The sequence below is a fragment of the Erpetoichthys calabaricus genome, chromosome 13 (genome assembly GCF_900747795.2).
Source record: "Erpetoichthys calabaricus chromosome 13, fErpCal1.3, whole genome shotgun sequence".
In the NCBI taxonomy this organism is placed as follows: domain Eukaryota; kingdom Metazoa; phylum Chordata; class Cladistia; order Polypteriformes; family Polypteridae; genus Erpetoichthys; species Erpetoichthys calabaricus.
Genome location: NC_041406.2, coordinates 130,391,225 through 130,405,762, shown reverse-complemented (window position 1 = coordinate 130,405,762; position 14,538 = coordinate 130,391,225). Strand labels below are relative to the sequence as shown.

Genomic DNA, 14,538 nt, shown 5'->3' with positions numbered 1-14,538 from the left:
AGCAAACACTTTTCAGGAAGCAAGACTTTCCAAAGAAATTGTTGTGCAGTGTAATATGATGTTATGGCCACAAGTTTGTGATGAGCTGCAGAGCGTCGGAGAAGCCTTGGCGAACTCTTTTTTAACATTGTTGTATTGTTCCCATTACATCTTTATATTTATTTACATGGCATGTTCAATGTTTACACATTATTGTTAAACTGATGATGTATAAATTAAAATAACATTAATAATGGTTATTTAAAGAATATGTGTTATATTGAATAGTTTTTAATATCATATACACATTTATATTTCCATAATACAAAAAATTCAGATGGTTGTTTAAATAAAATACTACTTACAGTTGAGTAATTTCTCTCAAATTTTGTATCTGTTTGCTTTTTATCATTATAAATATCTATACAAAATCTGCATCATCTATCTGTAATTATAACCATAGTTTACCTGAAAATTCAAGAAATTATTCAATTAAAGTGCCAATTTCAATTGCGCGATTTTTCTCAAACTTCATATCTACTTATTTTTCGGCATTTCTAATATCCACACAAAATTTGAATCATATATCTTTATTTATAGCCACAGTTTACTTGAAAAAATCTGAAATGTGTTCAGGTAAAGTACTACTTCCAGTCACTAGAAGTGGCCCAAACGTTGATAGGATTCCTTATTTTTGACATAAAGCAGGTGTACAAAATCTCACTGACCTAGGTCAAAGCATTTTTGAGTTATCATGAAGGTCTAAAACATCAAGATTCATAAAAATCTTGAAGTCGGATTTTTTCACGATTCCTATACTTTCTCTAAACTATGTACTGTATATGAGAAAGTAAAAATGAATCAGGATAACTTAAAAATAAAACATTACATGCTAACAGCTCATTTTTATTAAACCTGTATGAGTTATACCACACAAACTGAAAAGGTGTTACCCTGGCTTTAATAAGATACCTAAATAGAATGATATGCTTGGTTGCCTTTAACGTGGAATAAATGGAAATCTTATTGTATCATTAATTAATGTCTAAATAATGCATATTTAGACTAAAGTATGTAGAAGTACTGTTACTTGAAATATTGTCTAGTTTTTTTCTGTTACTGAACAGCATGAAAGAATACCTTATTGATTATACGAATACTCAGGACCTTATCTTAAAGTGGAAAGAAAACCCTCTTAACTGACTGTATGTACAAGAAAAAAGTATTGTGATTAATAATAAAGCAACATCCACACTTGAACTGCAATATACACATGAACACACATGCTGTTGACTGACTTTACAAACCAGTGAACATTCTGCACTTAGGAGATGTATTGATTAAAGGGAATAAGACCGGAGTATAGGAGTCAGGTGGAGAACTTTGTTCCTTGGTGCAAAGATAATTGTCTGCATCTTAACGTCAATAAAACTAAGGAACTTGTTATTGACTTTTGCTGCACCAAAGGGCCTCTACATTAGGTTACTATTCAGGGAGTGGGTGTAGAGAGGGTCCAATCCAACAAATACTTGGGGGTACACATTAATGAAAGGTTGGACTGGTATTGGAACACAGAGGAATTATATAAGAAAGGGAAGGTTTTTTTTTTTTTTTTTAAACTTAGGAGACTGTTCCTTTAGTGCGGGAAGCAACATCCTTCATATTAACTATAACTTTGTGTTGACCAGTGTAATTTTCTACGCTGTGGTATGCTGGGCTGATAACATCACTTCAACAGAGGCCCACCAAATCAGCAAGCTAATTAAAAGGGCAAGCTCAGTTATAGGAAGCACTCTTGACTCTGGAGGTAGTAGCAAAGGACAGAATTAAAACAGACCCTGTTGTCATTACGAACAATGCTGGACATCCTTTCTCTAACACACTAATGCGGAGTACTTTCAGCCAAAGAATTATTCATCAGAAATGTGTCAAGAAACACTACTGGGGCTCCTTTATACCAACAGCAATTCGTCTGCTTAATGCCTCACTGGAACTATGACAGTCAAATCAGAAGTTTTCTTTCTTTTGAGTTTTCTTTCTTTATAGTCATTCCGGTGTGTGTTAAGAACAAAGTGTGTGTGCGTATATATTTATTCATTTACTTACTTATCTACCTATGTATGTATTTATTTATTTAAACAGCTTTGGTAAAAAGCCAAATTTCCCCCTGGGGATAAAGTTCTATCGATAAGATGTTTAAATCAAAAACAATAACATTAAAGACTCGCACTTTATAATCATGTACAACACTCCTATACAAGTTTTTGTCATTCCTAAATAAACATCATAGCACTACTATGACTCGGGTGCCGCCTCGAGTGGTAACCTTTCCAGCAGCTCCATGTATGACTTTATCTTTTTACCTTTTTTCTGTATTTTTCTCTATTTCACCGTTAACTCCTACCATTTTCTTTTATGTGGACTCGTTCCCTGGACACTTTTTACTACTTGGACATGGATTTTTACATGCCAAGACTTGTCTATTCAAGTAGTCCACTTGAAGCGCTGAGAACAAATGCCCGCGCCGGTGTAGTTCCCTATTTACCTGACGAGGTAAGAAGGCGGTATCGTGGCAGCAGAGCCGGCGCTAAGATAAAAGCCAAGCTTCTAGCGAGAAAGTGGCGCTACAAACCTTCGGTGCCTTCTGTGATCCTGGGAAATGTGAACTTGCTACCAAACAAGATCGACGAACTGGCTGCGCTGGTGAAAAATGTCAGGACCTACAGAGAATGCAGTTTGTTGTGTTTTAGTGAAACGTGGCTAACAACTAACATCCCAGATGCTAACGTGGAGCTACCCGGGTTTAGCACAGTTACAGCGGACAGAGATGCAAGTACCTAAAGGAAGCAGAAAGGAGGTGGACTCGTTCTCTATGTCAATACAAGGTGGTGCAACTCTGGACATGGACATCGAACTGTTGGCTGTAAGTCTGCGTCCCTATTACTTGCCCAGAGAGTTTGGACACGTCATTGTTGTTATTGTTTACATCCCTCCTCGGGCGGACGTGGAGATAGCGAGTGACATCATCCATTCTGCTGTTGCTAAACTGCAAACACAGCACCCCGAGGCGCTTCTGCTAATTGCTGGAGACTTTAACCATGTGACGCTGGACAAAACATTATCTGCTTTCTCCCAGTATGTGGATTGTAACACCCGAAGAAATAGGACTATTGACCTACTGTATGCAAACGTTAAAGACGCATACAGCACCAACCTGCTGCCTGCACTTGGGAAAGCAGATCATAACCTGGTTCTGCTTCAGCCTCACTATAAACCAAGAGTGAGGGAGCTACCTACAACCACACACTCATTCAGGAAGTGGTCCCCTGAGGCAGAGCAGGCTCTGAGAGATTGCTTTGGAACTACGGACTGGGATATCCTGCAAGGATCTTATAGTGAGAACATTGAGGAGGTTGTTGACTGCACTACTGACTACATCAACCTCTGTATGGACATTTTAGTTCCAGTAAGAACTGTACGCTGCTATGCTAACAACAAGCCATGGATTACAAGTGACATCAAGGGCCTTTTGAACCAGATGAAAAGGGCTTTTAAAGGCGGTGATCAGCATGAGCTCAAGCAGTGCAGGAGAAAGCTGGAGCAGAAGTTGCAGAATAACAGCATGAAGGAAGTGTGGGATGGGATGAAGATCATCACTGGCTGCAGCTCGAAGCAGGGTGCCACCATTGAGAGAGACGTGGAGAGAGCAAACCAGATGAACAACTTCTTTAACAGGTTTGACCATCCTAACCCACTCTCACTCTCACCTCAGAGTACTGCACCCTCCACCCATCCTTCTGCTGATATCAGCATAGGAGAGAGTTCCCCCAACCCACAATTACAGCAGCCCATGTAAGCAGAGAGCTGGGGAGACTTTGTGCCAGCAAAGCAGCGGGTCCAGATGGAGTATTGCCACAACTGCTGAAGGCCTGTGCGTTGGAGCTGGGGAGTCCTCTACAGTGCATCTTCAACTTGAGCCTGGAACAGGGGAGAGTCCCGAGGCTTTGGAAGACATCTTGCATCACCCCAGTCCCAAAGGTATCACGTCCTAGTGAGCTGAAGGAATTCCGGCCTGTCGCTCTGACATCACATGTGATGAAGACCATGGAGCGGCTGCTGCTTCACTACCTAAGGCCACAGGTCCGCCACGCCCTCGACACGGGCACTGAGCAGGCTTCTGTCAATAATGGAGAATCCACTGCATCCACTGAGAGGAGCAACTTCGGTGACAGACTGCTGTCACTGTCCTGCTCCACTGACAGACTGAGGAGATCATTCCTCCCCCACACTATGCAACTCTGCAATTCCACCTGGGGGGGGGGGGGGGGTAAACGTTAAAATTATACAAAGTTAGTCTGTCTGTTATACCTGCATTGTTATCACTCTTTAATTTAATATTGATCTTTATCAGTATGCTGCTGCTGGAGTATGTGAATTTCCCCTTGGGATTAATAAAGTATCTATCTACTGAACTTCCATATAACATAAACAAAAAGACGTCAGCTACACCAACTGTTCACAGACTGTATAAGAATTTTAAACTGTGTGCTCCCTATCAAGAATTACCAGGCAGAATGTTTAATCAATATGGTGAAGAGAAGGCTATGACCTTGAGATAAAGTTAAATTACTGATTGGTCAATTAAACAAATCAATGGCACCTACTTTGATTTCTAAGTTGAGTATATTTTGCAAGTTATTCTCACTGCTAGGTAATTGGTAGTTTTAGAAAAAAGCTGGATAAGTACTAACTTTCTAGTAAATCACTTTCAGTTAAAAAGAATCCATTCCTTCCCCATGCGGAACAACCTATTTAAATACAACATGCACACTGTATTTCTTCAAAATATTGTTTTTCTGCTTGCTGCTATGCAACTAATATAATCTGAAAATCACTATGTACTCATCGCTACAGGCATTTTTTCAGCAAACATGTCCTAGTGATCCTACCTCCTGATCAAATATACATTAAATTTTACAGAAAGAATGGACATTCTATTTATTGATTTTCTGCCTGTGAATAATGTCAACAAATTGATTATGTGTTTGTGTTGCATAAAGTGAACTCTGATAACCAAAAGAGTGCAAGACACTCATATTGTCAGTCTGCGAAGACTGTACAAAAGCTCTTTCTATTCTCTAGACCAGGGGTCTGCAACCTTCACTATCAAAAGAGCCATTTTGCCCCCTCTTCCTCCAAAGAAAAATAGTCTGGAGCCGCAAAACATAACACAGCTTATAAACTTTTAAAAGTTTTAATCTTTTTTTAGATTTTACATGTTACAACCACGGAATACAACAAACAGAAGTGCAGTGTGCATGTGTAGGCCTACTTTGAAATAAATTTACCTGAACTCTGCAGACCTATTTGAGTCCTTCCTATACCTGTATAAAATTAAAATAAAAACTAGCCCACTTTAATATAAATAAAACATTTAGCTGTAGCTTAGCAGCTTTAAAAAAGTAAACATAAAATTCCATTTCAGTATGCTCTCATCCTCTTCAGGTTTCCCTCTCAGCCAGCAATCAACTGAAGCACCTGAACATACAAAAAAACCTACATCAGCTCCGGGTCTGAAATAAATGTTTTTTTTTTGTTTTTTTTAAATATTAGCCTATTAAATGCTATTGTTCTCACCTGTTTAATGTGACTTCTGTTTCTGAAGTTCGCTGCAGATCATCTCTAGCACTTTGAGCTACTTTTTGTATGAAAATGTGCTATATAAATAAATGTTGTTGTTGTTCTATGTCGGGGCTATACGATGTGACTTTGACCTTCACACAGGACTGCAGGCTCATGTGTGAGGTGGGAGAGATATTTGGACTTTATGAAGTTCATGCTTGAGAAAACTTGCTCACATAAGTATGTTGAGCCAAAGATGGACAGGACTCCAAATGCATATTTTTTCATGTTCATATATGTTTCGGGAATGGCACTCCATGTATTGAAAACAAATTTGTCGGGTTTGGGGAGGTTTTCAATATCAGTCCATTTGTGCTCTTTAGCGAGAGTAGCCTTCTGACGGGCGACTTCTTCAAGATCCGCTGTCAGGCATTTGAACTTGGACACCCATAAATCTTTATCCGCTATCCGGCCAGTTCAATTTCTAGATCGGGCTTACTTACTCCTGTGAATGCGGATGTGTTCAGCAGTGATGGGTCGATGTCCAGGGAAGGAGAGAGTGTTTTTTTTCTTTCTGAACTCACTGAATCTTTCTCTAAATGCAGCTTGCATTGCAATAATTGTACGGTGGAAATAATCACAATTTATGTGAATGTTCACTGCTTTGAACTCTCTCAGGGAGGGGAAGTGAGAGAGTGTACTTTTCTGTACATCTCTGGCAAACACTGTCATCATGCGCTCAAACACCAAAACATCCTACGCCAAAACATTTAAAGTCAGAGAAGAGATGCTCTGATATTTTTATGAACGATTCTTTCATGTATTCTCCGTCTGTGAACGGCTTACCCCTCCTTACGATCTCTTGAGCTGCCACAAAACTAGCAGCTGTAGTTAATTGTGGAGAAGTGATCCACTTTTTTTGTTTGCTCTGTTCAGCTTTCCGTTGCAGTTCCGAAATTGCTCTCTTTCGCTCATCTTCACTTGGGTATTTTTCAGTGAATGCTGAGTGCTTGTTTCGAAAATGTCTTTCAACGTTACATTTTTTGTTGTTCGATAATTTATCGCCACATATTAAGCACACCGGTAAGCCAGCGTCGTTGGCGGTGAAGGCAAATGCTTCTGTCCACGCAGAATTAAACTCTCTGTTCTCTTCTGTGATTTTTCATTTTTGGGATTTATTCATGGTTAGTGCAGGGGTCGCACACTCCAGAAGCCACCTGCAGGTAAAGGCGAGGGCTATAGACGTAGATGTGACACATATTTTAGTTGACAAATTATAAATAAAAAATAAAAATTAGATGTTAAAGTGTATAACAGTAGTAGTAGTAAATAAACATTATATATATTACATATATTATATACAAATTAAATTAAGAAATTGCCGTTATTCATTTTCATGGTTTTTTTTTTTTTTGTCAAGGCCAAAAGGAGCCATTACAAGGAGGCTGAAGAGCCGCATGCGGCTCCAGAGCCGCGGGTTGCCGACCCCTGCTCTAGACTAATTATCTGGGAATATCAGGCCATAGTTACCTGACTGATGGCCAGTGCAACTCCTTAAAGCCAGCAGGTGGCAGCAGATACATACAACCTGAAAAAGGTAAAACAGAATATGGAAAAAACAGGCAGTTTGGAAATTGAGACCCAAACCTGGTTTTTGAAAGAACACTTAAGGACACATGGAGACCAAGGACTGCCAAACTACCATTTAGACACATAAGGCAAAAACAAACCCAAGAGACTCCACTGCTCACTTTAAAAGGATTTAAAGGCTTTGTTAGGTTAAGGATTAGTTGGTGCCTGGGGTGGGGGTTTGGTTAATGTGTCAGGAGCTGGATTCATGTTTGTGGTTTGTTGACTCTTTTGCATATGTGTGTTCTGTCGAGATACCCTTAGTACTTATTCCATAACAAATAAAAAAATAAGCTCCTGTAGATTGATAATACAGTGCAAGTAGGTATATTCAAGATTTCACATATTATAGGATTAAATTTACATTGGGTATTTTTATAATCCACTAGCTATTGAACTGTATTATTTTCAAATAATATGATATATTGTTGAATAATCCAGTGGTTCATTAATTCTTTTAAATAATGAACAAGAGCAGGCTCCTGTCAATCATGGAGGATCCACTGAACAGTATCCTCTCCAGACAGAGGAGCAACTTCAGCGACAGACTGAGGAGATCGTTCCTCCCCCACACTATGCGACTTTTCAATTCCACCCGGGTAAACGTTAACATTATACAAAGATATTGTCTGTCTGTATATCTGCACTGTTATCACTCTTTAATTCAATATTTTCTTTATTAGTATGCTGCTGCTGGAGTATGTGAATTTCCCCTTGGGATTAATAAAGTATCTATCTATCTAATGATCATGACTTCAGACTCGGCATACAATAAAACAAAAAACAAAAAGCAATGCTATAGCATTGAAAAATACAACTGTTACTGAAAACAAACTACATATAGTACACAATATAAATACATTATCTAATTAAATGCATAAGCAAAACATTATCTGGCTTGATCATAATTTGAAGCTATAAACCATCTCTACCATTATAATCAGGTCAGGTCAGGTCAGGTTGGGGAGGATGCACCCACCACACAACGAAACAGCTCAGGATCCTGGTTGGTAAAAAAGGCAGTCACGCAGTGCAGTTCCATCCCCGGGAAATGGCCATCTATATGCCACAGCCAGGTGTTACATGAGCGTCCCCTTGTTCTAGTCCAGCCACCCAGGTCCTCAACAATGAGGATCCTGTGAGCCAGATCACCATCCGGGAATTGCACCACATAGCCATAGTGCCGTAACCAGTGCTCCTTTACAATGCAGGTAATGTGCCTCATTTGGCACTCTGTGAGCAACTGCTCATTCAACACAAAGTCAAACCAGTGGTACCCAAGGTACTGAAGGAGTCCAGTCTTTGTCTCTGGTCACTGGATAGCATCCATGTCTCGTAACCATATAGCAAAACAGGAAACACCAGGAGTCCAAAGATTTGGTCCTTGATCCTTTTGCAGAGATATCAGGAGCGCCACAAACCCCTTTCCAGCAACCTCATGTCCCCCCAGTCCCTAACCAGCCCCAACCCCATTCCCTCCCAATCTATCTACTAACTTCATATGAAGAGTCACAAGAGACATGAATGTCGCTGCCAAGGTTAAGTAAACCTCTTGACAAGGTTGACATTCTCCCTACAGACACACACACTGCTGATGGCTGTGCCCAAGAGGTCATTAAAGGCCCGGATCTTGGTTTTTATCCAGGACACACAGAAGCCCAGACACTCAGACTCCTCGCTCAGTCTTTCAAAAGCCCCAATCAGAACCACCATTGACTCCGCAAAGATCACAGCATCATCAGCAAAGTCAAGATCAGTGAATCTTTCTTCACCAACAGATGCCCCACATCCTATGAACCCCACGACCCTATCAAACATCCAGTCCATGCAAGCATTGAACAGACTGGGAGCAAAAACACACACCTGACGAACTCCAGAGTCAAATGGGAAAAACACAGAGGTTCTGCCTCCACTCTGCACAGCACTCATAGTACCAGTGTACAAGCCAGCCATGACATCTAGAAACTTCAGGGGGATCCCACAAAGTCTCAGCATGTCCCACAGGGTAGCATGATCAACTGAGTCAAACACCTTATGAAAATCAACAAAGGCTGCAAAGAAACTCTACTGATATTTGCGTTTGTGCTCCATGAGAACCCTCATTGCCAGGATGTAGTCAATGGTAGATGTCTTAGGCGTAAAACCAGACTGCTCCTGTCACTGGTAGGTGAGCAAGTGACCACAGATCCTACTGAGGATGACCCTAGCAAGGACCTTACCCAGCACAGATAGCAGTGTCATCCCCCTGTAGTTGCCGTAATCCAGGCGATCACACTTCCTTTTACAGATAAGGACAACAAGTCCTGTTTTCTTGTCAGTTACGATGACACCCGTCTCCCAAACTGAAGCAAAGGGTGCTTGCAATGCCAGGAGGACAGCCTTACTACCAGCCTGGTGAAGTTCATCCCAGGTACCACAGATCCCTGCAGCCTTCCCTACCCCTCAGATGGTTCACCACCTATGCAATCTCAGTGAGACTGGGTAGTTCACAGCTAATTGGAGGACAGAATAGAAAACGGGAAAATACTTGCTTAATTTGCTTATATGAATAAACACTATAACAAAATATTTAGTTATGCAGAATGTTTGCTAAGAATTTGTACATGTTTACTTTGTACTCCATTATCTTGTTCTTGTGAGGGTCACAGCTTCAACACAGCAAATCAGACAGGCAAGCCCAACCTTTTTCCAACAGCTGTCTTTAGACACACCTGTGGAAGTCTCAGGCCAGCTGGAAGATATACAGTCATATGAAAAAGTTTGGGAACCCCTCTCAGCCTGCATAAATTATTATTTCAACAAAAAAAAAAGATAACAGTGATATCTTTCATTTCCTAGGAACATCTGAGTACTGGGGTGTTTTCCGAACAAAAATTTTTAGTGAAGCAGTATTTAGTTGTATGAAACTAAATCAAATGTGAAAAACTGGATGTGCAAAAATGTGGGTACCCTTGTAATTTTGCTGATTTGAATGCATGTAACTGCTCAATACTGATTACTTGCAACACCAAATTGGTTGGATTAGCTCTTTAAGCCTTGAACTTCATTGACAGGTGTGTCCAATCATGAGAAATGGTATTTAAGGTTGTCAGTTGCAAGTTGTGCTTCCCTTTGACTCTCCTCTGAAGAGTGACAGCATGGGATCATCAAAGCAACTCTCAAAAGATCTGAAAACAAAGATTGTTCAGTATCATCATTTAGGGAAAGGCTACAAAAAGCTATCTCAGAGGTTTAAACTGTCAGTTTCAACTGTAAGGAATGTAATCAGGAAATGGAAGGCCACAGGCACAGTTGCTGTTAAACCCAGGTCTGGCAAGCCAACAAAAATACACGAGCGGCATATGCACAGGATTGTGAGAATGGTTACAGACAACCCACAGATCACCTCCAAAGACCTGCAAGAACATCTTGCTGCAGATGGTGTATCGGTACATCATTCTACAATTCAGCGTAATTTGCACAAAGAACATCTGTATGGCAGGGTGATGAGAAAGAAGCCCTTTCTGCACTCACGCCACAAACAGAGTCGCTTGTTGTATGCAAATGCTCATTTAGACAAGCCAGATTAATTTTGGAACAAAGTGCTTTGGACTGATGAGACAAAAATTGAGTTATCTGGTCATAACAAAAAGCGCTTTGCATGGCGGAAGAACACCACCGCATTCCAAGAAAAACACCTGCTACCTACTGTCAAATTTGGTGGAGGTTCCATCATGCTGTGGGGCTGTGTGGCTAGTTCAAGGACTGGGGCCCTTGTTAAAGTCGAGGGTCGGATGAATTCAACACAATATCAACAAATTCTTCAGGATAATGTTCAAGAATCAGTCACAAAGTTATGCAGAGAGAGAAGTACAATGTTCTGGAATGGAATGACTTGAATATCATCGAAAATCTATGGGATGATTTGAAGCAAGCTGTCCATGCTCGGCAGCCATCAAATTTAACTGAACTGGAGAGATTTTGAATGAAAGAATGGTCAAAAATACCTCCATCCAGAATCCAGACACTCATTAAAGGCTATAGGAGGCGTCTAGAGGCTGTTATATTTGCAAAAGGAGGCTCAACTAAGTATTGATGTAATATCTCTGTTGGGGTGCCCAAATTTATGCACCTGTCTAATTTTGTTATGATGCACATTTTCTGTTAATCCAATAAACTTAATATCACTGCTGAAATACTATGGTTTCCATAAGGCAAGTCATATATTAAAAGGAAGTTGCTACTTTGAAAGCTCAGCCAATGATAAACAAAAATCCAAAGAATTAAGAGGGGTTCCCAAACTTTTTTATATGACTGTAGTTCCTCAAGCGACTCCTAACTCAGAACCTGGGTCTTTCCTCAGTAGTGCATTCACAAACAATTATAACTGGCTCCTCTTGACCTAGAAGTCTTGAACTTTGATATCCATTCATTGATATACTATTCACAACACGTGCAGCAACCTTGTGTAGGAATCTCATTTTGTCCTCCTTATATTCATGATCTCATTATTTTATATACTTCCTACGGCTTATGACAACTAGTGAAATGCCTCTGCAGACTGAGTAGTAAACACACAGTGAACTCAGCTGGGGACTTTGCTCCTACTTTACCATCACAGCCTAGAACAAAGTTTGTTAGACTGTTGCCACAGCATTGGTTAACAGATCATTGTCAAAACCATTTCTACCTTCATCTTTAAAAAAGGCAGTGAGGTACCCAAATTACTCCATCTGAGAAAACAAAACTGCTCCTTCCAAACTCGCACAGAGCATTTTTTTTTAATGTGTAGCATGAGTAAAATAGATCCAGACATACTAAACCTTGGAAGTTATACACCTTTATGTCATTGTTGCATGAGCATACCCCGTAATAATATTGCATCTTCCATTTAAAAATCCATAACAAAATGGTCAACACTGGTACCTGTGCTAAAATAACTCACTACAAAGTTTTGACATAAAATATATCAAGCCATTACAGCAAAAAAAAAAAAACAGTGCTGTGAATATGTCAAACTGGTACGTTTATCAGATTTAATATTTCAAACGTGCCTTCCATCGTTGTAAAAATATTCTTTAGGAAAAAACCTACTCAAAAGACGAAAGGAGTTTAACCTTGAATTTGTACGTCAACAACAGTTCAAAGGGCTTATGGTTTTAATCTCTACTTCGACTAGTTCAAAAGTCAATCAGTTAACAAACTTTGTGTTTAAAGCTTTATCCAGCTCAAAAAAAAGTGCTTTTTCGTCTAATTACATTTACCTTAGCTGCGTGTACCTGAGACTGCTGGGAATGGCAAGGTTGCACCATAAGCAAGCTCAGCACAAACATTAACATCATAAAGCATGCCCCAGTTGCGTCAGGGGACCATAATCGACAAGCACAAAAAAAAATTCCCTCCCCGCAGAAGTGTTGCAAAAAGAACTTTAAACATTAAAGGATCAGTTCAGCGCCCACACAACCCATTTTACACTACTTACCGAAAACACAGCATTTTGGAGTCCGAAGGGTATTGGCGTAAGTCTTGCTAAGGCAACGATTTTCAGTCCGCTCCCTCCTTCCACTACGCGGATTACGGCGCTCAGTTGTTCGTTACTCTCAATCTTTGCTAAGACCCACTCGGTCAGGAGTCTCTTACACACCACGTGTGCGATGAAGGTGCCTATCAGAACACCCACCATTACCAGCCCCATCCCCAAAACAAAACCATACAAGTAGCCTGCGGCCACGTTGAGCAGAATGTAGCCCCAGCCGCAAGGAAAGGAGACGATGATGAGGCCGACGATGAAGAGCAACGCTCCTACCAAACTGTCCAGACTCTCCAGCCATAGAAGTAAATCCTTCAGATACTGTCGTACCAATGCCACAGAAGAAAAGCAGACAGTCACCAAAATGCAGGCCAACAAAGCGCTTTTGTAACAACAAGTGGTCACGCAGCATGGGTGTTTGAGATCCCAGAGAAAAGATGCACTGGAATCGCTCGCTTCGCTACTCGTCTCTAACTTGAGGCATCTCTCGTCGTACATGCTGCCCACTGCCGCGTCCATAGTGCTGCTGTCGTCTATTTCATGGGTGGGTCGCTGCAACCAGCGATGAAGTTGCTGATGACCTTTAGATGCTACGTGTTTCAACACTTTCCCCAAAAGCTGCAGGGCTGCCCCTCCAGGAATCCACATCATTCATAGGGTGAGAAAGCGTTTTCCCCAAAAGGTCCGGCCGACTGATTTCGGACTTGTAATCAAGTAAGACATCAATGATTCCTTCTCCAGATAAGTATGTGATTAATATTAAATTGAGAAGGTAATACCATGGTGCAGACTGCTAGAAACGTTGGTCTGAGAGCAGTATCGAGGGGCGCGCTCGCGAGCGCGTGCATGCATGTAAACAAAACTAAAAGGGACTGCACATTCAAAAAGGCATCCAAAGACAGCGAAACAAAGAAACTTAGAACGACGAGGCTTGCTTCAAATGTATGCAACATTACTGTGAGGAGGTCTTTTAATTATCCAGGGTACCGAATGCCTGAGTTATGCAAGTCCGATGTCACAGTCTGTAAATATAGCTTCGTTACCGTCGATTCGTAACCCATACTAGACCTCTCCATATCCAAGAAGGGAAGCGACAAGGTAGCGGCGAGAGCACTAGTTCATGTGAGCAGGCGCAGCAGCTGCAGATGTGGCAAGTCGCTCTAAGATATCCGGCAACTTTCGGAGCTTCCGACGCATTAACTCCGTCGTGTCACTCGATACCCTGTTATTTTTCTTCTATGTTTATTTTGTTGATTCTTTCAAATACGTCGTCGTAAAGCACCTGTCGGTATATTCCGGTACATCTAACAGTCCTGTCAGGCTTGTCAGCTCCCTGACACTCCCCATTCCCTCACCTCTCGTAATCTGTGCCCAGTCAGGCGCTGTCTGACCTGCAATCTTTTTTTTTCTAACTCGCAAACAACCTCTAGTCACGTGATTGACAGTGTCTCTTAACATCGCGAGATGTTATTTAAAAGGAACGGCGCGTTCAGTTTTTTGTGAGGACAGTACTATATTGCATACTATATTATATTTTTTTTTAAATAAGTTAAATATTGATATAATTTTCAGCATAACATGTCTGAAAAAGTACTAATTAATAAAACATGCAGGTGAAATGCATAAATGTTAAGTCGATTCAGTTTAAATTCTTTACCATAGTGTATAGCATTTATAGTGTATATCAGGGACCGAGCTGGGAAAGATTGCAGCAGGTTAGGGTGATAAAGGATAAAGATGGAAACGTACTCACAAGCGAGGAGAGTGTGTTGAGCAGATGGAAAGAGTACTTTGAGAGG

At 40.7% G+C, this 14,538-nt stretch overlaps 1 protein-coding gene across 1 annotated transcript in view; it reads right to left on the bottom strand.

Moving 5' to 3' along the window:
• tmem64 (transmembrane protein 64) overlaps positions 1-14,150 on the bottom strand; it is a 91,765-nt gene extending 77,615 nt beyond the window's left edge. The window contains exon 1 of the mRNA XM_028817778.2: positions 12,692-14,150. Within this exon, the coding sequence (XP_028673611.2) occupies positions 12,692-13,390 (699 nt within the window). The 5' untranslated portion in view covers positions 13,391-14,150. The remainder of the gene's footprint in view (positions 1-12,691) is intronic.
• Between the last annotated feature and the right edge of the window lie 388 nt (positions 14,151-14,538).